At 39.6% G+C, this 24,111-nt stretch overlaps 1 protein-coding gene and 1 non-coding gene across 9 annotated transcripts in view; one reads left to right on the top strand and one right to left on the bottom strand.

Moving 5' to 3' along the window:
- GPR160 (G protein-coupled receptor 160) overlaps positions 1–24,111 on the top strand; it is a 95,677-nt gene that overhangs the window by 36,549 nt on the left and 35,017 nt on the right. For 6 of the 8 annotated variants that reach the window (XR_011250659.1, XR_011250658.1, XR_011250654.1 and 3 more), the window contains 2 exons: positions 18,501–18,616; positions 22,596–22,730. Coding sequence is in view for 1 of the 8 variants with exons in the window: in XM_069560443.1 (XP_069416544.1) it covers positions 22,661–23,677 (1,017 nt within the window). In the remaining 7 variants the exon portion in view is untranslated. Of the gene's footprint in view, positions 1–15,158; positions 15,418–18,500; positions 18,617–22,595; positions 23,982–24,111 lie in introns of those variants that run through there. The other 2 variants (XR_011250661.1, XM_069560443.1) reach the window with 2 other exon arrangements.
- LOC138431660 (small nucleolar RNA SNORA40) lies at positions 14,127–14,253 on the bottom strand. The gene has a single exon (XR_011253809.1). It is a non-coding gene; the product is annotated as a small nucleolar RNA SNORA40 (small nucleolar RNA).

Raw genomic sequence — 24,111 nt, 5'->3', positions numbered from 1 at the left:
AACTTTACACTTTAAGTGGATGAATTGTATGATACGTGAGTTCTATTTCAATAGCTGCTTTTTTTTTTTTAAATGCTCCATTATTATGTCTGGAATTTTCTTCCAAGCTGCAAATTCTAATGTTCCCTGATCTGACAGAAAGTGCCAACAGAGAAGGTGTCAAACAGCCACCAGGACTTCTCAAATGGTCTCTAAATGGTAGTTGATCAAAACATTGAGTGATTGTATTTACCCAGTCATGCCACCGGGAATAACTCCTAAGTTCACTCTTGCATGGGCAGTGATGGGCCACAGCTGCCTAACAGTGCTTGTAACATGCTGTCAGCACCCTGCCTTAGAGATGTAAAAGTGTTGGGGAACAATGTGCCCTAAAGTAGGTGAAATACAATCTTGTCTTTTAAAGTAAAGTTCCTTCATTTTCACTTTATTTATTTTATTCTTTCTTTTGTATTTTGGCTGTGCTGAGTGGCATGGGAATAGTTCCCCAGCCAGGGATCAAACCTGCACCTCCACAGCGAAAGTGCAAGTCCTAACCATTGGGCCACCAGGAAACTCCTATTTTCATTTTTGTATTTATCCAAGTAACAAAAAATACATTATTCATAGGATTGTCTAGTTGGGTCATAAGGCAGGGGGAAAAGCCATTTCTCTGCCTGCTCCCTGCAGGTGACCTCAATCCCTTTAGCTGATAGCATTTACATCTGTACCTCTGGTAACATGTGTATACCACAGTTTTCAGTTTAAGCCTCACCTGTTGACTTTCTAAAGGGGAGATGATTATTTAGGCCTACTCTGCCTTTTCTGGCAAGCCCCACTACACCATCACAGTACCCGTGAGCACTTTGCAGATCCCATGCTCTCAATGTAACTGTTACAGTTGGGGTTAGATCAGTACTCATTCATAATGTTAAAGTTAAAATGACTGCAAAAGCTACCCACAGCTAACCAGTATAACATGTATAACATGTTCTTCCCTGAACAACCTTTTTGTTTTCCTTCGAGTGATCTTTTTTTCTTCTTTGTTTCTCTATACTTACAAATTCAATTGCAGACCCTTCCTTACTCTGTAAATCTCTTTAAGTGCACCCTGGGGTATTTGGAATTTTCTTCTTGTAGAAGTTTCTCCTATAGCCACATGCACTATTCTGTTTGAGATTGTGTGCTTTACGCCTGTTGTATCTAATCTTCTCCCTCCTAGGGACCCTTCCTCTTTGGTAAGGAATACCCTGTTTTCTGGATCCCATGTCTTTCTCTTTCCTAGTCGATTCCCTTGGTTTGATGGAAGCGTGCCTTCCATTTTCCTCCTAAGAACTTTGTGTGATACAGACGTTTTTGAGACTTGACATTTCTAAACATAACTTAGTTTTATATTTACACTTAATTGATTTTTATTTAAGTTAATTGACTTAACTTGGTGGGGAAATTTATTTTTTCCATTAAAGACTTAAGAATTGTAGATAACTTTAGTTTTTTCCTTATTCAGTATATTTTTTTGAGTCACATGGTTAGAATTTTTTATATTTATTTTTAATTGTGGAGTAATTACTTTACAATATTGTGATGGGTTTTGCCATTCATCAGCCTGAGTAGGCCATGCTGCTGCTGCTAATTCGCTTCAGTCATATCCAACTCTGTGTGACCCCATGGATGGCAGCCCACCAGGCTCCCCCGTCCCTGGGATTCTCCAGGCAAGAACACTGGAGTGAGTTGCCATTTCCTTCTCCAGTGCATGAAAGTGGAAAGTGAAAAGTGAAAGTGAAGTCACTCAGTTGTGTCCGACTCTTAGAGACCCCATGGACTGCAGCCTACCAGGCTCCTGCGTCCATGGGATTTTCCAGGCAAGAGTACTGGAGTGGGGTGCCATTGCCTTCTCCATAGGTATACATATATCCCCTCCCTCTCCCGCCCCTCTAGATTGTCGCAGAGCAGCAGCTTTGGGTTCCCTGTGTCACACAGCAAATTCCCACTAGCTATCTGTTTTACATATGGTAATGTGTATGTTTCCATGCTATTCTCTCAAACCATCCCACCCTCTCCTACCCGCACTGTGTCCACAAGCCTGTGCTTTATGTCTGTGTCTCCTTTGCTGCCCTGCATGTAGGATCGTCAATACTGTCTTTCTAGATTCCATATATATGCGTTGTGTGTGTGTGCTAGTCGCTCAGTCGTGTCTGTCTCTTCACGACCCCACGGACTGTAGCCCGCCAGGCTCCTTTGTCCATGGGATTCTCCAGGCAAGAATACTGGAGTGGGTTGCCATTTCCTTCTCCAAAAAGGCTGATGAAAGTGTGTAAAATCAAGATGATAACCGTACTTAACAGCACAGTTGCAATAAAGCATCACTGAGATCATATATATGCGTTAATATATGATATTTGTCTTTCTCTTTCTGATTTACTTCACTCTGTATAATAGACTCTAGGTTTATCCACCTTAATAGAACTGACTTACATGTGTTCCTTTTTATAAGCTGAGTAATAGCAATAACCTCAGATATGCAGATGACACCACCCTTATGGCAGAAAGTGAAGACCTAAAGAGCCTCTTGATGAAAATGAAAGAGGAGAGTGAAAAAGTTGGCTTAAAGCTCAACATTCAGAAAACTAAGATCATGGCATCTGGTCTCATCACTTCATGGCAAATAGATGGGGAAACAGTGGCTGACTTTATTTTTCTGGGCTCCAAAATCACTGCAGATGGTGATACCAACCATGAAATTAAAAGACACTTACTCCTTGAAAGAAAAGTTATGACCAATCTAGACAGCATATTCAAAAGCAGAGAGATTACTTTGCCAACAAAGGTCTGTCTAGTCAAGGCTATGGTTTTTCCAGTATGGATGTGAGAGTTGGACTATAAAGAAAGCTGAGCGCTGAAGAATTGATGCTTTTGAACTGTGGTGTTGGAGAAGACTCTTGAGAGTCCTTTGGACTGCAAGGAGATCCAACCAGTCCATCCTAAAGGAGATCAGTCCTGGGTGTTCATTGGAAGGACTGATGTTAAAGCTGCGACTCTAATACTTTGGCCACCTGATGAGAAGAGCTGACTCATTTGAAAAGACCCTGATGTTGGGAAAGATTGCGGGCAGGAGGAGAAGGGGACAGCAGAGGATGAGATCATTGGATGGCATCACCGACTCGATGGACATGGGTTTGGGTGGACTCCGGGAGTTGGTGATGGACAGGGAGGCCTGGCATGCTGTTGTTCGTGGGGTCCCAAAGAGTTGGGCGCGACTAAGCGACTGAACTGAACTGATTACTCCGTTGTGTGTGTGTACTGCAGCTTCCTTCTCCATTCGTCTGTCATTGGACATCTGGGTTGCTTCCGTGTCCTAGCTATTGTAAATAGTGCTGCAGTGAACATTGGGGTACGTGTATCTTTTTCATTTATGATTTCCTCAGGGTATATGCCCAGTAGTGGGATTGCTGGGTCACATGGTAGTTTTATTCCTAACTTTTAAAGGAATGTCTACTGTTTTCCATAGTGGCTTTATCAGTTTGCATTCCCACCACAGTGTAAGAGGGTTCCCTTTTCTCCACACCTCTCCGGCATTTCTTGTTTGTAGACTTTTTGATGATGGCCATTTGATCAGTATGGGATGATCCCTCATTGTAGTTTTGATTTGCATTTCTCTAGTCATGAGTGATGCTGAGCATCTTTTCATGTGTTTAGCCATCGCATGTCTTCTTTGGAGAGATGTCTGTTCAGGTCTTCTGTCCACTTTTTGATTGGGTTGTTTGCTTTTCTGGTATTGAGCTGCATGAGCTGCTTGTATATTTTGGAGATGAATTCTTTGTCAGTTGTTTCATTTGCTTTTATTTTCTCGCATTCTGAGGGTTGTCATTTCACCTTGCTAATATTTTCCTTCATTGTTTTCCTTCACTTAAAGCTTTTAAGTAGGTCCCATTTGTTTTTGTTTTTATTTCCATTACTCTAGGAGGTAGATCATAGAGGATCTTGCTGTGATTTACATCAGAGAGTGTTCTGCCTGTGTTTCCCTCTAAGAGTTTCGGGTCATACATTTAGGTCTTTAATCCATTTTGAGTTTATTTTTGTATATGGTATTAAGAAGTGTTCTAACTTCATTCTTTTACATGTAGCTGTCCATTTTTCCTAGCACCACTTGTTGAAGAGTCTGTCTTTTCTCTATTGTAAATTTTTGCCTCCTTTGTCAAAGACAAGGTGTCTATGGGTGCATGGATTTATCTTCGGGCTTTCTATCTTGTTCCGTAGGTCTATATTTCTGTTTTTGTGCCAGTACCATACTGTCTTCATGACTGTGGCTTTGTAGTTTAATCTGAAGTCAAGAAGGTTGATTCCTCCAGTTCCATTCTTCTTTCTCAAGATTACTTTGGTTTTTGGGGGTCTTTTGTGTTTCCATACAAATTATGAAATTATTTGTTCTACTTTTGTGAAAAAATACTGTAGGTAGTTTAATAGGGATTGCATTGAATTTGTAGGTTGCTTTGGTTATAAGTCATTTTCACTATATTGATTCTTCCAGTCCAGGAATGAATGTAGTATATCTCCATCTGTTTGCACTGTCTGATTTCTTTCATCAGCATCTTATAGCTTTCTGCATGTAGGCCTTTTGTCTCTTTAGGTAAATTTATTCCTAAATATTTTATTCTTCTTGTTGCCATGGTGAATGGGATTGTTTTGATTTACAAAAAGAAAAATCTTTTTGATTTTTCATTGTTAGTGTGTAGGAATGCAGTGGATTTGTGTAGGAATGCAATGGATTTGTGTATTAATTTAATATCTTGTGACTTTACTATTTTCATTGCATTTGCAATACTGTAATACTGTATTCATTCATACTTTAGTGATTTTCTGGTGACATCTTTAGGGTTTTCTATATAGAGAATCAAGTCATCTGCAAACAGTGAGAGTTTTACTTCTTCTTTTCCAATCTGGATTCCTTTAATTTCTTTTTCTCTGATTGCTGTGGCTAGGACTTCCAAAATTATGTTGAATAATAGTGGGGAGAGTGGGCAGCCTTGTATTGTTCCTGATTTTAGAGGAAATGCTTTCGGTTTTTCGCCAATGAGGATAATGTTTGCTTTGGGTTTGTCATACCTTTATTATGTGAGGTATGTTGCTTCTATGTCTGTTTCTGGAGAGTTTTTTTTAAAATCATAAGTAAATGTTGAATTTTGTCAAAGGCTTTCTCTGCATCTATTGAGATGATCGTATGGTTCTTATTTTTCAATTTGTATCACATTGATTGATTTGCATATATTGGAAAATCCTTACATCCCTGGAATAAAAACCACTTGATCATGATGTATGATCTTTTTAATGTATTGTTGGGTTCTGTTTGCTATAATTTTGTTGAGGATTTTTGCATCTATGTTCATCAGTGATGTTGGCCTATAATTTTCTTTCTTTGTGGCATCTTTGTCTGTTTTTTTGGTATCAGGGTGATAGTGGCCTCGTAGATGGATTTGAGAATTTTCCTTCCTCTGCAATTTTATGGAAGAGTTGAGCAGGACAGGTGTTAGCTCTTCTCTAAACTTTTGGTGGAATTTGCCTGTGAAGCTTTTTGGCCCTGGTCTTTTGTTTGTTGGAAGATTTTTTTATTACAGTTTCAATTTCTGTGCTTGTGATTGGTCTGTTCATATTTTCTGTTTCTTCCTGGTTCCGTTTTGGAAGGTTATACTTTTCTAAGAATTTGTCCATATCTTCCAAGTTGTCCATTTTATTGGCATATAGTTGTTCGTAGTAGTCTCGTATGATCCTTGGTTAGGAGAATTTTAATAGTAGGGACAGTGTATTAAAGTCTCCATCCCATCATGACCCCATCTGACAAGTTCCTGCTGATGTTATCATTGTTTTTTGACCTAAGTGTCTTTCCAGGATTTCTTTATGCATATGTGGAACTATGTGTTTTGTTTTGTCTTCTTACTGCTTTTACACAAATGGTGGTGTGTTCTATGCACTGTTCTGTATCTTGATGTTTTCCTTAATAATGTTTCTCAGAGACATGTCCATGTCAGTATCTGGAGAGTTTCTTTTTAAAAAATAACTGCATAGTATTGCATTGGATGAATTTATGTAACTGTTTCCTTGTTGATGGATATTTAGATTATTTCCATCCCTTTGTTATAATAAACAGTGCTTCCATGAATAATCTTATAGACATTTTTTTCATGCATGAAAGTGAATCTGTAGGATATATCCTTAGGAGTGGAATTGTTGGCTCAAAGGACATACACATATGTTTGCAACTTTGATAGATATTTTCAAATTGCTTTCCAAAGGAGTTTTTCCAGTTATACTGCTACAAGTCTCACAGATATACACTACTGACAGATTTGGGAGGGTGCCTATCTTTTTAAGAAACAGACAGGATAGTTTAAATTTCTGGTTTTCTGTGTGAGTGATGTTGATGTCTTTTCATGTATTTAACAGCTCATTTTCCCTTTTTGTGAATTGTCTCTTCCGGTCCTTCGCTCTTTTTACTGTTTCACTGTTGGACTTCTGATCTTTTCTCTGGTTGATCTGTAAGAGATTATGTTTTATATATTTTTTTCCAATTTGTGGTTTTAATTTTTCCTATAGTTTTTATGTCAGAAAGTGTTGTTATTATTTGGTTAAATTTAGCAATCCATTAAAGGTATTTCTGGCTTCTGGTTGTTGAAGAGCCTGATCCTAGGCCTTGTCTATCCATCCTTTATATAGTAGTTTCCATCTGCTAATTCCAAACTCCCACTGCATCCCTTCACCATCTCCCCTCCCCCTTGGCACACAGAAGTCTGTTCTGTTTGTCTGTGAGTCTGTTTCCATTTCATGGATAAATTCATGTATGCCATATTTTAGATGTCACATATGTGATATCATGTGACATTTTTCTCTTTCTGGCTTCACTTAGTATGATAACCTCTGTGTCCATCCATGTTGCTGCAGATGCCATTCTTTCATTCTTTTTTACATTTGAGAAGGCTTTCTTGCATTTCTAAAAAGTAGTTTTATCATCCAAGTGTTTGTCCCTGGAGACTATAGTCCTACACTTGCTTTGAAAAGTATTTGAGAGGTCTTTCACGTCTCTGTTTTAATGTATAGATCACGTCTCCATTCCTTCTATTGAAGAACTGGACCACTTGACCTTTAGGGTTTTCCACTGTGACTTTTGCTGATTGCACAGTCATTGTGCAGCTCAGTAGCCCCTCTGTGTTCATCACCTTGTTTAAAAACGGCTTTATTGAAGTATAACTGACATACAGTAACTGCACATATCTAATGTGTACAGTTTGGTACCTTTTGCCATGTATCTATACCCATGAAACACCACCAGCATCATGGGAGAGTAAACACATTTATTACCCCGAAAGTTCCCTGTGGCCCTCTGTAATTTCTCCCTTCTCCCACTCCTGTCTCCTCAGCAAGTAGTATCTGCTTTCTGTCATTCTAGGTGAGTTTGTGTTTTCTGAGATTTTATGCAAATGGAATCATGCAGCATGCATTCTGGTTTTTGCCTGGCCTCTCCCACTCAGCATAGTTATTTTGAGACTCGTCTGTATTGTTGCGTGTATTGATAGCTCCTCCTTTTTATTGCTCAGTAGTGATCCACGGCATGGGTCTCCCACTATTGTTTATCCATTCACTCATTGATTGAAATCTGGATTGTTTCCAGTTTTGTGTCCTTTGCCTTTCTTGCAAATTGGCAGCTGGATCCAGAGATTGGCAGACTCAGGTTCAGCCTGTAGAAGCCACAGAATGTCGGTTCCTCTCCCGCTGTGACATCACAGCCATAGATGCTTAGTGCCAGCAGCTGTTAATTCATGGGCGGAGTTTCAGGTCTACAATTTATTTTTCATTTACAAATTGGAACACTTTAAAGAGCTGCTTCCCCTCATCTTCTACTTGGTTACCCAGTGGTACGCCTCATATAAGGCAGCATAAATCCTGTATTTTTTCCCTTAATTCACCTGTTTTCAAGGGATCCCTTCTATCCCTTAATTCTTGGTATAAAATTTGTTTTCTCTTGGGAAACTGGTTATCTCTTCTCTTCTGTTATCAGTTTCGAAATTTCTGATGTATCTCAGCACAGGTCTATTTTCTTCCATCAAGGTGGAAGGTTTTCAGTCTTGAAAAGCTTTCAGTTCTAGAAAATGGTACACCTTTTTCTTCCTTGATTCCCTTCTTTCCAGTTTATTCTCTTTCTGTGACTCCTATTGTTCAGATTTCCCACCTGCTGGATTGGTTTTCTATTTTCTTATCCTTTATCTTTTTGTTCTACATTTTCTGGGAAATTTCCTGAACTTTATTTTCTAACTCTACAGTTCCGCTTATCATTTCTGCCATCAGACTTTTATCTTCCAGGAGTGATTTCTTTTCTGTGGTGGTGGTTGGAAATAGCTTCCTCTTTTTTTTTTTTTTCGCGAATGCAGTACCTTCTTCCTAAAAACAATGAGTTTTTAAATAATGTTTTCTTCTAGCACTGTGTCTCTTTTCTACAAGTTATCTTTTTTTCTGCTTGTGGGTTTGACTTTTCATTGTAGAGATTTTCTTCGAATGTCTGAGAATCTGTGGATGTCTGGTCATACTTACGAGTAGAGCATAATCTGGAAGTTTCCTCAAGTGTCAGTGTCTTCACTTTTTTCCTGGATTGATCCCTAGAGAAGGATGTTTGGATCTTCATGTTTTGTCAAAATGGTATTCTTGCAATCTATGTGGGGAAAAGAAGGCTGGGGAGGTCTCAACTTTTAATGTGCATAGTTTTACTCAGAGTCTGTTTTCAGCCTGGTAGCCCTTCATCTTCAACTCTTGCCATAGTCTAGAGACTCTGTGTTCCCCGTGCCAGAGAACACCTCCATTCTTATTCCACAGTTTGGGAGAGACTGTTACCTGTTGCATTGTATTGGGGAAGGAATCTCGGATCTGTTTATTTCATTTGCAGGTAATCCTCTTATTTTTAGCCCCATCTTTGCATCCCTTTTCAAAGCTACCTGGGCCAACAATTCCTAAGCCTTTGGGGGGCCCTGAAGTATAAATTGAATTGCCACTGTGCTTTCTCTGTTGCTGGCATTCTTCAGTCTATTATCAGTATATATGACTCATCTGAAGATTTGATTAAAAATGCTGATTGATTCAACAGCTCCAAGTTGGAGCCTGAGATTCTGTATTTATAATAAGCTCCTTGCTGCTGTTGTTTAGTTGCTAAGTCATGTCTGACTCTTCGCAACGCTGTAGACTGTAGCCCGCCAGGCTCCTCTGTCCATGGTATTTCCTAGGCAAGAGTACTGGAGTTGCCATTTTCTTCTCCAAGGAATCTTCCCAACCCAGGGATTGAACCTGAGTCTCCTGCTTGGCGGGCAGATTCTGTTCAGTTAAGCCACCTAGGAAGCCCATAGCAAGCTCCAAGGTGATGCTTATGTTCCTGTTTTCTTGGAAAGGAAAGAAACAGCTTCATTGGAGGTTGTATCCTAATTTATATAGTGAATTTCCTATTGCTGAATATTTAAATTAATTCTAGATTTTTACTTTTAAATTTAACACTGTGAGATGAAAGCGTTAAAAATAAATAAAACATACCCATTTCCATGTTTGGTTTGAATTTTGAAAGATGTATATTAACTTGTTGAACTACCATCTCAATCCAAATAAATTACATTTCCATCTCTACGAAAAAGTTCCCTGGTGCCTCTGCCCCAGCCTGGTCCTAGGTTTCTACTGATGGTCTGTCTGACCCTATAGATTAGTTCTGCTGTTCTATAATTCCATATACTTGGAATTATACAGTCTGTACTATTTTGTGTTAGGATGTTTTCCTTCAGCATGTTTTCTCAATTCATCCCTGTGTAGCATGTATCAGTACTTTACTCCTTTTCGTTGCTGGAAAGTATTCTGCTGTCTGTCTATTCTACTACTATTCTATTTCCTATCCATAAGAAGTACATTCTGTGGGTATACTACTGTTTAGGTGGTGCTAGTGTTGAAGAATCCACCTGCCAGTGCAGGAGACAGAAAGACTCGGGTTCGATCCCTGGGTCTTGCCTGGAGAATCCTGTGGACAGAGGAGGAGCCTGATGGGCTGTGGTCCATAGAGTTGCAAAGAGTCAGCCATCACTGAAGTGGCTTAACACACAGTTTATTTATCCATTCTCCTGTTGGTGGACGTGTGGTGTGGCTTTTGGAGCCATGGTGAATCAAGCTGCCACACACGTTTGTGTCTAAGTCTTTTTTTGTGGACATACATCTTCATTTTTCTTGGGTAAATACCTAGGAGGAGGATTATTGGATAAGTAATCAAATGTTAACATTGTTAAGAAATCTGCAAACTGTGTAAGCACTTTCAGGTTGTTCTGCATCCTCCTCAACCCACATAGTGTCAGTCCTTAAATTTTAGCTCCTCTAGTGGGTCTGCAACAGTACCTCACGTGGTCTTTGTTTCCTGAACATGTCTGTTCAGATCTTTCGCCCATTTTTTGAAAGGCTAATTATCTTAGAGTTATAAGAATCTGTTTTTACTCTGGGTCTAAGTCATTGATAACTCTGAATATCATCTCACTGTAAAGTCTGTAGCTCTTGTTTTTCTTAACTATGCTTTTAAAGAGAAGTAAATATTTGCTTTTTAACTGAGTCCAATTTATCAGCCTGTGTGTGTGCGTGAGCACGTGTGCACATGCTGAGAAAGCTGTGGCCGCTGCAGTGGATGTCCAGTTGTTTTTCAGTCACTAGGTCGTGTCCAGCTCTTTGTGGCCCTATGAGCTGCAGTGTACTAGGCTTCCCTGCCCTTCACTGTCTCCTGGAGTTGGCCCAAACCATTGAGCCCATTGAGTCAATGATGCCATCCAACCATCTCATCTTCTGTCGTCCCCTTCTCCTGCCTTCAGTCTTTCCCAATATCAGAGTCTTTTCCAGTCAGTCAGCTCTTCACGTCAGGTGGCCAAAGTACTGGAGTTTCAGCATCAGTCCTTCCAATGAATATTCAGGGTTGATTTCCTTTAGGATTGACTGGTTGGATCTCCTTGTTGTCCAAGGGACTCTCAAGGGTCTTCTCCAACACCACAGTTCAAAAGCATCACTTCATCGGTGCTCTGCCTTGGTCCAGTCCTCACATCCATACATGACCACTGGAAAAACCATAGCTTTGACTATTCAGGACATTTGTCAGCAAAGTGATGTCTCTGCTATTTAATATACTGTCTAGGTTTGTCATAGCTTTTCTTCTAAGGAGCAAAAGGCTTTTAATTTCATGGCTATAGTCACTGTCCACAGTGATTTTGGAGTCCAAGAAAATAAAGTCTGTCACTGTTTCCACTTTTCCCCCATCTATATGACATGAAGTAATGGGACCAGATGCCATGATTTTAGTTTTTTGAATGTTGAGTTTTAAGCCAGCATTTTCACTCTCCTCTTTCACCCTCATCAAGAGGCTCTTTAGTTCCTCTTCGCTTTCTGCCATTAGAGTGATATCATTGTATCTGAGTGTTGGTATTTCTTTCCACAGTCTTGATTCCAGCTTGTCATTCATCCAGTCCAGCGTTTCTCATGATGTACTCTGCATGTAAGTTAAATAAGCAGGGTGACAATATACAGCCTTGACGTACTCCTTGCCCAGTTTGGAGCCAGTGCATTGTTCCATATCCTGACTGTTGCTTCTTGACCTACATACAGGTTTCACAGGAGACAGTTGAGGTGGTCTGATATTCCCATCTCTAGGAATTTTCCACAGTTTGTTGTGATATACCCAGTCAGAGGCTTTAGTGGAGTCAGTGAAGCAGAAGTAGATATTTTTCTGAAATTTTCTTATTTCTATGATCCAGCAGATGTTGGCAATTTGATCTCTGATTTCTCTACCTTTTCTAAATCCACCTTGAACATCTGGAAGTTCTTGGTTCATATACTGTTGAAGCCTAGCTTGAAGGACTTTGAGCATTACCTTGCTAGCACGTGAAATGAGCGCAATTGTATGGTACTTTGAACATTCTTTGGCATTGCCCTTCTTTGGAATTGGAGTGAAAGCTGCCCTTTTTCAGTCCTGCAGCTACTGCTGAGTTTTCCAAATTTGCTGGCATATTGAGTGCAACACTTAACAGCATCATCTTTTAGGATTTGAAATAGCTCAGCTGAAATTCCATCACCTCCACTAGCTTTGGGTCCCCCCTGCCCAATTCTTATTTATCTGAAATGCAACTTTATTTGGAAATAGGTTTTTGCAGATGTGATGAAGATAAGGTCATACCAGAATAAGGAGGGCCCTGAATACAGTGACCAGGGTGCTTACAAGAAGAGGGGAGGACACACAGAGACAACACAGGGGAGAAGCCTGGGTAAAGATGGAGGCAGAGACAGGTGTCACGCTGGCGCAAGCCAGGGAGAGCCGTGAGTCTCCAGATACTGCCAGAGGCAGGGGAGGACGCTTCTCTAGAGCTGTAAGGAAGCACGGCTGTGCTGAGACCTTGACTTCAGATTTCTGGCCCCCAGAACTGTGAGAAAATTAATTTCTGTTGTTTTGACTACCCAGTGGTAATTTTTTATGGCAGCCCTTGGAAGCTAGTACACCTACTGGGATCACAAAGATCTTCTGTTTTTTTCTACAAATTTCAGCTTCACTTCTACATTTAGTCTTATGATCCATTTGGAGTTTATTTTTGTGGATATGGATATATCCATATGGATATCCATTTTCCAGCACCACTTTTAGAAAATACTATCCTTCCCCTTCTTAATTAACTTGTCCTTTTGTTGAGAATCAACTGACCATAAATGTGTGAGTCTACTGGATTCTTTTCTGGTCCATTGATTTATAGAACTATCCTTACAGAAATGCTGCTCAGTTGTGGCCGACTCTGTGCGACCCCATGGACTGTAGCCCTCCAGGCTTCTCTGTCCATGGAATTTTCCAGGGGAGAATACTGGAGTGGGTTGCCATTTCCTACTCCAAGGAATCTTTCCAACCCAGAGATCGAACCTGTGTCTCTTGTGTCTCCTGCATTGGTAGGTGGATTCTTTACCACTGGGAATCCTATCCTTCTGCTGCTGCTGCTAAGTCGCTTCAGTCGTCTCCGACTCTGTACGACCCCATAGATGGCAGCCCACCAGGCTCCTCTGTCTCTTGGAGTCTCCAGGCAAGAATGCTGGAGTGGATTGCCATTTCCTTCTCCAATGCATGCATGCATGCTAAGTCACTTCAGTCGTGTCTGACTGTGTGTGACCCTGTGGACAGCAGCCCACCAGGCTCCTCTGTCCACGGGATTCTCCAGGCAAGAATACTGGAGTGGGTTGCCATTTTCTTCTCCCCCTTATGCTAATACTCCCTCTTTATTTCTGTACCTTTATAACAGTTCTTAAGATCAGATAATGTAAGTTCACTAACTTTGTTCTTAAAAATTATTTTGGCCCTGTTGGGTCCTTTACATTTCCATATAAGTTGTAGAATCAGCTTGCCAATTTCTACAAAATACTTGCTGAGTCTTACAGTCCGTCATAAACATCTTCATTGATTTAGATCTTTAATTTCTTTCTGCAGTATCTTTATTTATAAGCATAAAGGGCTTTTAACATTATATGTGACACAGACAAAATTATTTGTCAATACATTTTTGAGGAATTTAACATGTTCTGATTCCTTCCACTGCCAGTCACCATAGTTCCTCCAGTGTTTGAGTCATACTCTTCAAGAGAGCCCTTTTAAAAAGAACTTCTGCTCAGTTCATAGTTGTCAGTCCAGAATTCTTTGAGGTCACCTTCTTTGATCTCCAGTGGGATATGGACACACTTCAAAAATTCCCCACCTGTAACCTTTGGGATCCAGTTTTCTCAAGCAGTTTATCTTAGGACCGTGTTTAGGGTCAGAGGAGACAGATCTGATTGGTTCTTAATTTTGCACACCCTCTAAACATGCATAAAGTTGAAGTCATATTCACTCCTAAGCTGTCACATCCTAGGACAGACCACTGAGCTATGCCATTACCTTTTGAAGTATAGACGTTGTGTTCTCAAGATGAAAAGTCTTAAAAAGTAAGCCATCCTTGTTTCATGTCAACGCTAAAATTAGAGAACTAAATCAATATAATCATTTCCCTCATAGTTTATGCTTTTAAATTATCAGTTCTATAATCCTGGAAGCAACCTTTGTGTATATCAGAACCCACGTTACTTGAATCTGCTTTAGGTATCATGTTCCTTTTTATCTGTATCAAAATTGATGCTAAACAGTGAGTTCTGAGTTGCAAAAGAGGATTTAGATTTGTACCTGTCTATAAGTTTTTGTCCACAAATGATACAAAAGCATACACAAGTGCTAATTCTGAGTGTTTAAAATATTCAGAATACTGTGCTTGCATGTGGTTTGTTAAACTTAGCCCTACATTTTTCATATTTTTAATGCTATGGCAAATGTGATTTTGTTCTCCAGTATCACTGGTATATAGAAATTGATTTTAAAAAATTAATCTGCAGCCTTGCTAAATTCACTTATTTTAGTAGCTCTTACTGCAGACTTTCTAAGTAATGATCATATCACTCATGATTAAAGACAGCTTTACTTCTTTCCTATATACATACCTTTTATTTCTTCTTAATGACTTCCTGTGTTAGCTAAAACCTCTAATGAAATGTTGAGGCGGGTTGGAGGGTGGACATCCTTGCATGGCTCCTGATTGTAGGGGGAAAAGCATGACTTTTTCAGCATTTGGGTTTTTCATTGATGCTTTTTATCTGGTTGGGAAGTTGCCTTCTCTTTGTTTTTGTGAGAGTGTTTTTTTATCATGTTGGGTTTTGTTAAGTGTTTTTTCTATATCTCTTCAGATGATCATATAGCTTTTCTCCGTTATTCTGTTAACATGATGAATTACATTGATTTTCTAGTGTTGGAAGATTGTATTAGCTATGATGTATTAGATTATATTGTTATTTTTGTATATTAATGAATTTAATTTCATAGCATATGTTTTGTTAAGGTTTTTTGCCTCGTATTCTTGAGGGATGATGCTTTGTAACTCAGTTTTCTTGAAGTGTCTTTGTTTTGGTCTTGGAAGGTGTTTCTCTCTTCTGTTCTCCTTGTCTGGTATTTCTTCCTTAAATGTTTGGCAGAATTCATCTGTGCAAGCATCTGAGCCTAAGATTTTCTTTGTGGGAAGGTTTTAAAGTACGAAATCAATTTCTTTAATAGGAATTTTAAACATGTGTTTATCTATATTTTTGGCCAGGTTGGGTCTTCGTCGCTGCACAGGCTCTTCTCTAGTGGCAGCACGTGGGGGCTGCTCTCTAGTCGTGGCGCAAGGGCTGCATCACGGCGCTTCTCTTGTTGCCAGCATCAGGCTCTAGAACACCTGGGCTCCGCAGCTGCCGCTGAGCGCACTGCTGATTGGGCTTCAGTCGCTACGGCTCCTGTGCTCTGGAGCTTGCTGCTCGGCACGTGGGATCTTCCCAGATCAGGGATTGAACTCGTGTCTCCTGCACTGACAGGTGAATTCTTTACCACTGAGCCAGCAGGGAAGCCCCATGAGCCTTATTTTTTTAAGGGATCTTTTTGAATGAGTTTTGGTAGTTCATGTCTTTCCAGAAATTTGTCTGTTTCATCACAGTTGCCTCATTTATTGGAATAAACTTATTCTAAATAGTCCCCTATTATCTTTATAATGTTTGTAGGGTCTGTACTGAGACCCTCTTTTTCCTAATTTTCCTAAGTTTCTTTCTCAGTTTGGTTGGAGGTTTACAGTTTTATTGTTTTGTGTTTTTTTGTTTCAAAGAACCAGTTTTGACTGTTTTTTTCTGTTGTGTTTTAAAATTTCTGTTGTTTTCTGCTCTTTCTTATAGCCTTCCCTTAGTTGCTTTGGGATTTACTCTACTCTTTTTTTTTTTGGCCACACTGTGAACCACGTGACATCTTAGTTCCCTGACCAGGGGTTGAACCTAGACCCTCAGCAGTAAGAATGCAGAGTCCTAATCACTGGACTCCAGGGGATTCCCTTACTTTTCTTTTCCTTAAGGTGAAAATTTGGGTCACTGAATCAAGACCTTCTCTTCCAATATAGGCAAATATAAGAATGTCAGAACAATATAGTGCAAAAGCAATTAGTTTAGTGGAAATTAAAACTGAATTTTGGTTTTCCTGATTTTCTTATATTTGCAGTGCTGCTTTTCAAAATTCTTTTTTCTACTATAGATTTATAAGTTCTGATAATATAAATAATACATGCTATTCCTTAAGGAAATGTTAAAGGTCCAGAGAATTACAAGGCATTTTAAGTGTCAGGATAGGCCATAACATATAATCACAAATCCTTCCAGCTTGATATAACAAACTGTCTTCTTGCTTACACTGTCCATCCATTCTGAATCCCTGGGGGCTTTGCTGCTCTGCCGCACACAGTCACGCAAGCACCCAGGTTGACAGGTCCCACTGTGTTGAGCTACACCGTCTGGAATACATGCCGTTGATTCCCTGTGGCAAAAAGAGTACCCTGAGGGACTCTGCTCCGCTCCTGTGGGTACCAGTAATCTACATAGTCACTCTTACTTGGAAAGTTCATTCACATAAATTAGATCCCCTTCTACATTTCCAGTTGTGAGATGAGCCATAATTGTGGCTTCCTGAAGAGTTTTAAAGTCAGACCCAAGGTTGAACTTCAAGCTTCAACACTTAACAGTCACGTATCCTGGGGAACGTGCTGGTTAACCCCCGAGCATTTCCTCATAGGAAAAAAATGCCTACTTTTCATGATGCTTGTAGGGGTTAGAAAAAAAGTATGTGAAAATGCTGGACAAGGTGTAATACATTATTTCTCCCACAGGCTTTCTTCATTCAGGAGGTTCAGCAAATCCAGCTACAGGCTAATCTCATTTTCTGTGTAACAGTAGACCAGAATGTTAGCTGTGCTCATCTTCCCATCCTGTTAATGAAGACGGTTTTGTTAAATTTTTCTGTGATTGCGTAACACAGCCACTTGATTGTAATAATGCTATGAAGTTATGTATCTTTTTTGTTTTACTCTCAAACTTTCATTAATGTGCAGCAGACTTTACAAAAGCTACATGTGTGATATTGCAGCTGATTTTTATAGATGAGAATTCAGCTGCCTGCTATTGAGCCAGATACTGACTGAAGTTATTTGTGAAATGAGAAAGAGTGCAACTGTGCTCACTCAGTTTTTTTGTTTGGGAAAAGAGAGTAATTTTTCACTTAAAAAAAATGTTATGTTAACATGGAACAAGTGCCAAAGGTCCTGAAACAAAACAATTTGAGAACTGCTAGTTAGGCTCTGAACCAGTGGGTGAAGACTGCCGTGAGAGCAGGATTCTTGTTATCCGCACTTGTATCTCAGGGTCTTTGGTGACTTCATCCAAGTATCAGGGTCTCCCGGCAATGATACAGAACCTGCCTGCCACTGCAGGAGACCCAGGAGACTCAGGTTCTCTTCCTAGGCCAGGAAGATCCCCTGGAGGAAGAAATGGAAACCCACTCCAGTATTCTTGGAGAATCCCATGGACAGAGGAGCCTGGCGGGCTACAGTCCATGATGTCTCAGAGTTGGACATGCAGAAAGAAAAACACAAATACGGCATATTAATGCATACTGCTGCTGCTAAGTCACTTCAGTCGTGTCCGACTCTGTGTGACCCCATAGACAGCAGCCCACCAGGCTCCCCCATCCCTGGGATTCTCCAGGCAAGAACACTGGAGTGGGTTGCCATTTCCTTCTCCAATGCATGAAAGTGAAAAGTGAAAGTGAAGTCGCTCAGTCATGTCCGACTGTTCGTGACCCCATGGACTGCAGCCTACCAGGCTCCTCTGTCCATGGGATTTTCCAGGCAAGAGTACTGGAGTGGGGTGCCATCGCCTTCTCCGATATTAACGCATACATATGGAATTTAGAAAGATAGTAACGATGACCTTATATACGAGACAGCAAAAGAGACACAGATATAAAGAACAGACTTTTGGACTCTATGGGAGGAGCTGAGGGTGGGATGATTTGAGAGAATAGCATTGAAACATGTCTGTTACCATATGTGGAATAGATCGCCAGTCCAGGTTCAATGCATGAAACGGGGCGCTCAAAGCCGGTGCACTGGGATGACCCTGAGAGATGGGATGGGGAGGGAGGTGGGAGGAGGCTCAGGATGGGCGACACATGTCCACCCATGGCCGATTCATGTGAATGTATGGCAAAAACCACTACAATATTGTAAAGTAATTAGCCTCCAATTAAAATAATTTTAAAAAAATTTAAAAATCAGAGGTGACTGAGCACATGTGTGCACATACACCCACACACACACATATAATCTAAGTATCTTAGATTATATCTTTTATTATTAGATAATAATAGATTATTATAATTATTATCTATAATAAATAATAAATAGGTTATTTATTTATTAGATCTCTTTTCTTCCTTTTGCTGGAAAAAAGATTATAAACAATTAGTTACTTGCTCTAATCCCACAAATAGTTTTTCTAAGCAGAGATCTGAAGGCAGTTGCACTGAGCTGCAATTATGTAGATGGCTATTAATGGTGGTTATTTTTGTTTTCATTCACACACAGCTTATTTGCATGGCGTTTTGGTGTGCCAGGAACCAAAAATAAGATAATTAAAGGCAGTGAAACTGAAGTAAAATAGGAAGATCATCAGCCAAGAAGGGCCTATTGGAGGAAGCAGAGTAAGTATAGTGTGTCATTAAGAATTTGTTGGGTTGTATTAACACATGGAAAAGCAGAGACTGGGTCAGTGAAAAGAAATAATGTTTTATTTCTTTCAGGATTAACAGTAATTGTTAATTGTAATTGTAAACAGTAATTTCTTTCTCTCAGTATTAACACTAGTACTTCTAAACTGGCCAGATCACACAGCAAGCCCAAAGATGCCTTGAAAAGGCCGTGCACGTTAACTTCTTAGGTTGTGTATAAGTAGTCTAAAACATCATGCAGGAAAGGATTGTATCTTAATAAATCTCTGAATCCTAGTAGTCAAGGGAAGACTGGGGACAGGTAACCTATCAAAGGACTTTCGTCCAACAAAATATTGCAATTTTAAATACTTTCAGTGGTTTCTGGGGGACGTGGGGTATAACATTTTCACCTAAGAAAGTTTTGGTTTCCACATCATTTTCCAACATACTTCTCTTTAACTGCTAAAAAGCAATAAAAATTGCCTCAATTGCCTGTCTTCCCTGGGTCTTGTTTTTCTTGCCTCTGAAGTTTCTTCCAGCTCTGTGATTCTCTTACATATGCCATTTTAAACTTGTCTTCTCTCTTCCAGTCTTCTCTTGAAGAGGTTCCTGGTTTGTGACTCCTTGGCTGGGGCTGCCCCCGCCCCCTTCCTCTTCTCTGACCCTCCTTAGCCCCTGGGAGACACTCAGGGTTACTTGCCTGCTGTAGGGACCTGTCTTTCTCAAGCAGCTCCCCTCAGAGAGTTAGTGGTGAAGTGGAAACTTGCCACACATTCCTTGGATGTTTCCTACTTACACACGATTCCTTAGCCTTACTTTCTGAATTTTGGATAGGAGTTATAAAGGATACAGTCATTTTATACTGATGATTCTTTCTTTTAATCCTAAACATACTTTTTATTTATTTATTTTTTTAACCCCGCCCCCTAAACATACATTTTAAAAGTAGATCTTTATAAACCCATACCATTTCCCTTCCCCTCCCCCATTCCCAACATCTGCCATTTAAAACTAAGCCAGTTCTTTCCTTGGCACAAGGAGGATTTCATATGGTCTTATCATTCCACCCAGGTTTCTTTACCCAAAGCCAGTAGCATTCATCATGGTGGTAGCCATGATTCTGTGCCCTGGTGTATCAAATCTGGAATGGAACTTTTTTGAGAGGGTAAAGTTTATAGTGTATTTTGAGTATAGTTTAAAAAAAAATTGAGCATACACCCAGAACTTGTTTGATTTGTTCTTTTATAACGTATAGTTATGGAAATAGGTATTGGGTGATTTTTATAGTTATCTTTACATATATACATGTGTGTGTAAATAGGTACATTATTTGTGTGCCTTAATGACAAGGTAGATTTATATCCATGAGAGTATGTTAAAGACAGAATTATCCATGATCCTTGTTAGAGAACAGTGAGGCAGACTTTAAGACCATGGCGATAGGCACGGGCACCACAATACTGGGGTTTTGCAGTCGGGTGTGGAGACTGGACTCAAGCTCAAATGCAGTAGAAGTGGGAATTTACAGCCAAAGAAGAAGGTAGGGGTCTGTGAATGGACTACTACCCAGGAAAACAGCAGTAGTGAGAGGGATTCTGGTTAAACTGACATCAGAATTCTTGCTGAAGGCAGGTCAAGGTGGTTAAACATCACCTGAAGTATAGTGAGGATGAGGAACCTGATCAGACATAGAGGGGGAGAGATTCTGGCTAAACCAACTAAGTAATATTCTTGCTAAAACTGGGTAATGTAAAGACAAATATAAAAGCTTAGAAGTTGGCCTAGTTGAGAAGAATTGAGAGACACTGTCAAATTACAGCTGATTTTGTCAACAGAACTAGTGACCAGCCCTCTCCCATACCAATTTCTTTTCTTTACCCTCAGACAGGATCCTCATAGCTTCCTTGAAATTGTGTTACCTGTTTCTAGGCAATTTTTTTTTTCACTTCTTATACTTGATACTCCCTTATTTTTTTTTTCCTTAAAGTTTGAGAAATTCAGAAAAACCTGTAAGTGGAATACTATATTAATAACTTAATGTGTACCTTTTTACTTTTTCTGTACATGTATAATATCTTTAAAAAAAAACATGAAGAATTGCTAGGTAAGTGCAAAGGAACAGGAATGGAGCTTGAACAGCTTTACAAGCAGGAAACAGCAATGATGAAAGAGGAAGTTCAAAGAGGAAGAAATCAGGAAAGGATGGAAGAAAAAGAAGGAAATTCAAGAAACATCCTAAAGACAAAAGGCACAGTTGACCCAAAGTTGTTTCTGCAAGACTGTTCTACCACTGTGTATAACAGCAAGGAAAAAAACCCCAGCCCCAACAGTAACAAAAAACTTACTCATGAATGTCAACAATTAGGGATAGGCTAAAAGTGATACCTCCTTATGATGGGCTACTAAGCAGCCATTAAAAATGTTTCTTGGGATAGGAAGACTTAGTTTTCACTCTATATTTTCTACACATTGAATGTTGTTATGCCTTGTGAATGTTACATGTTTAAAAAAAATACCATGATAAATTTCAACAGGAGGTTTACTTAAGTGAAACGCAGGATAAAAAATTACGCAGCTCCATTCTTGTTCCTTTGCACTTATGATGGCACCCACTCCAGTGCTCGCGCCTGGAAAATCCTGTGGACGGAGGAGCTTGGTGGGCTCCAGTCCACGGGGTCGCCAAGAGTCGGACACGACTGAGCGACTTCACTCTCACTTTTCATTTTCATGCATTGGAGAGGAAATGGCAACCCACTCCAGTACTCTCGCCTGGAAAATCCCATGGGTGGAGGAGCCTGGTGGGCTCCAGTCCATGGGGTCACCAAGAGTCGGACATGACTGAGCGACTTCACTCTCACTTTTCATTTTCATGCATTGGGAAGGAAATGGCAACCCACTCCAGTACTCTCGCCTGGAAAATCCTGTGGACGGAGGAGCCTGGTGGGCTCCAGTCCATGGGGTCGCTAAGAGTCGGACACGACTGAGCGACTTTCCCTTTTCACTTTCATGCATTGGAGAAGGAAATGGCAACCCACTCCAGTACTCTTGCCTGGAAAATCCTGTGGACAGAGGAGCCTGGTGGGCTCCAGTCCACGGGGTCGCCAAGAGTTGGACACGACTGAGCGACTTCACTCTCGCTTTTCACCTTCACTTTCATGCATTGGAGAAGGAAATGGCAACCCACTCCAGTGTTCTTGCCTGGAGAATCCCAGGGATGGGGGAGCCTGGTGGGCTGCCGTCTATGGGGTTGTACAGAGTAGGACACGACTTAAGCAACTTAGCAGCAGCAGCAGCAATTCTTGATGTTTCCAGGTAGCCCTACTTGGTCCCTGCTCCTTCCCTACCTTCTTTCATCTCTCCAGGTGCCACACTTGACAGGTCACATCCAAAAGATAAATCTTTCCTTTACCAATATTCTCATGATTTTCACCTGAACCATCTGTTTTATATCTTTGAGCTTGGAGATTTATTTAAATGATGATCCTACGGCTAAAAGGCTTTGAAAACAGCTATACTAAAGGGGCCTCATGAGTATCATCTAAATTTCATGGGCAGAAAAACAAAACCAGGTAATGTCTAGAGTCAGAGCGGAACTGAGTCCGCACCTATCAGTGGATGATTGTTCTGAGTATTCTGATCAGGCTGCTATTTGAAGCCTGTATTTTGGCTCTGGTAAATAAAGTGTTTTATCTAGCTTTTAAAAAATATCTTGAATTTAAACAATTTAAATTGAAATCAGGAGGAGAAGGGCATTCAAGAAATTTATCCTCAAAAAATAAGTTAACTAATTTAAATAAAGCAGTTTGGTTATAGATGCGACCATCTGCATCTCAAAGAATGACCAGAGTATATGCATGAATTCTTCTCGATCGTGTTCTGTGTGAGAAATATAAGGTTAATTATTCAGGGAAGTGACTGGATTAAAATATTTGATTTTTGAGGTGCTTACTTTGTTCACTTTTCTTTGCAGGGATGGAAAATCAAGTGAAGCACTGTTTTATTGTAGCAGCAGGCCTTTGAAATTTAACTCAAAAAATGAGTGCTCTTAATTCAGAGAACTGCTCTTTTCAGTACCAGCTGCATCAAACACATCAGCTTCTAGATGGTAACTGTCTGTTATTCTTGATTATACTTGGGAAAATACTGTTAAATATCCTCACATTAGGAATGAAAAGGAAAAACACCCATCAAAATTTTTTGGAATATTTTTGCATTTCACTAGCATTTACTGATCTTCTACTTTTGGTGAATATTTCCCTTATATCTTATTTCAGGGATTTTGTGCTTTTGGGCATTAGATTTACTAAATACCACATCTGCCTATTTATTCAAATTATTTCTTTTACTTACGGTTTTTTGCATTATCCAGTTTTCCTGATAGCTTGTATAGATTATTACCTTTATTTCTCTAAAGCCACCAATCTTCCATTTAAGTGTCAAAAAGTATGTTATTTCTTTACAATTATTTTAATTTGGATTTCTGTCCTTACTTATGTTTTGGGAGATCCAGCTATCTACCAAAGCCTGAAGGCACAAAACGTTTATTCTCATCAATGTCCTTTCTATATTGGTGCTCAGAGTTACTGGCTGTCATTCTCCATGGTGACAATTTTATTTATGGGTTTTATAACCTCTTGGTCAGAAGTCATTACCTTGGTACAGGCTGTTAGGATAACTTCCTACATGAATGAGACTATCCTGTATTTTCCGTTTTCATCAGACTCTTCTTATACCATGAACTCTAAAAAAACACTCTTGCCCAAGCTGATCATCTGTTTTCTTGGTACCTGGTTACCATTTGTACTACTTCAAGTCATTATCCTTTTACTTAAAGTACAGATTCCAGCTTACATTGAAATGAACATTCCATGGTTGTACTTTGTCAATAGTTTTCTCATTGCTACAATTTTTTGGTTTAATTGTCACAAACTTAATTTTAGAGACATGGCATTACCTGTGGATCCATTTGTCAACTGGAAATGCTGCTTCATTCCACTTATACTTTGTAATTTTGAGCAAATTGAAAAGCCTATATCAGTAATAATTTGTTGATATGTTACTATGTTAAAACTAAAGCTACAAGACTAATAATTTTACAAATAGGAAAGAATGAGGCCTTGGGAAATATAGTTAACTGAAGCTCTCCCCTGACCCCAAACTTTCATACCTTTTCAGAATGTGTCTTTTGGGGGCTTTATTTATGAGTTTTAACAAAATACTTCCAAAAACATATTTATACCTGTTGGCCATACTCATGTTTATGTTACCCAGAAAACTACTACATACAAACTGTTATGTAAATCAGAGATTCTTCTGCCCACTTTTCAGATTTAAATAAACATTTTTATTAAACTCAGAGCAAGAAAATCAAGATTGTTTTCTTTAAATAGTTTAAATATTAACATAAGGATTAGCTCAGTTTAAATTTAGCTAATTTTTAAAAATACATCTGTTCTTAATGCAAATATTCCCAAGAGCAGAGTTTT

This window comes from Ovis canadensis, chromosome 1 (assembly GCF_042477335.2).
Source record: "Ovis canadensis isolate MfBH-ARS-UI-01 breed Bighorn chromosome 1, ARS-UI_OviCan_v2, whole genome shotgun sequence".
Taxonomy (NCBI): Eukaryota; Metazoa; Chordata; class Mammalia; order Artiodactyla; family Bovidae; genus Ovis; species Ovis canadensis.
The sequence above is the reverse complement of the archived record's forward strand: the minus strand, read 5'-3'. Positions and strand labels throughout refer to the sequence as shown.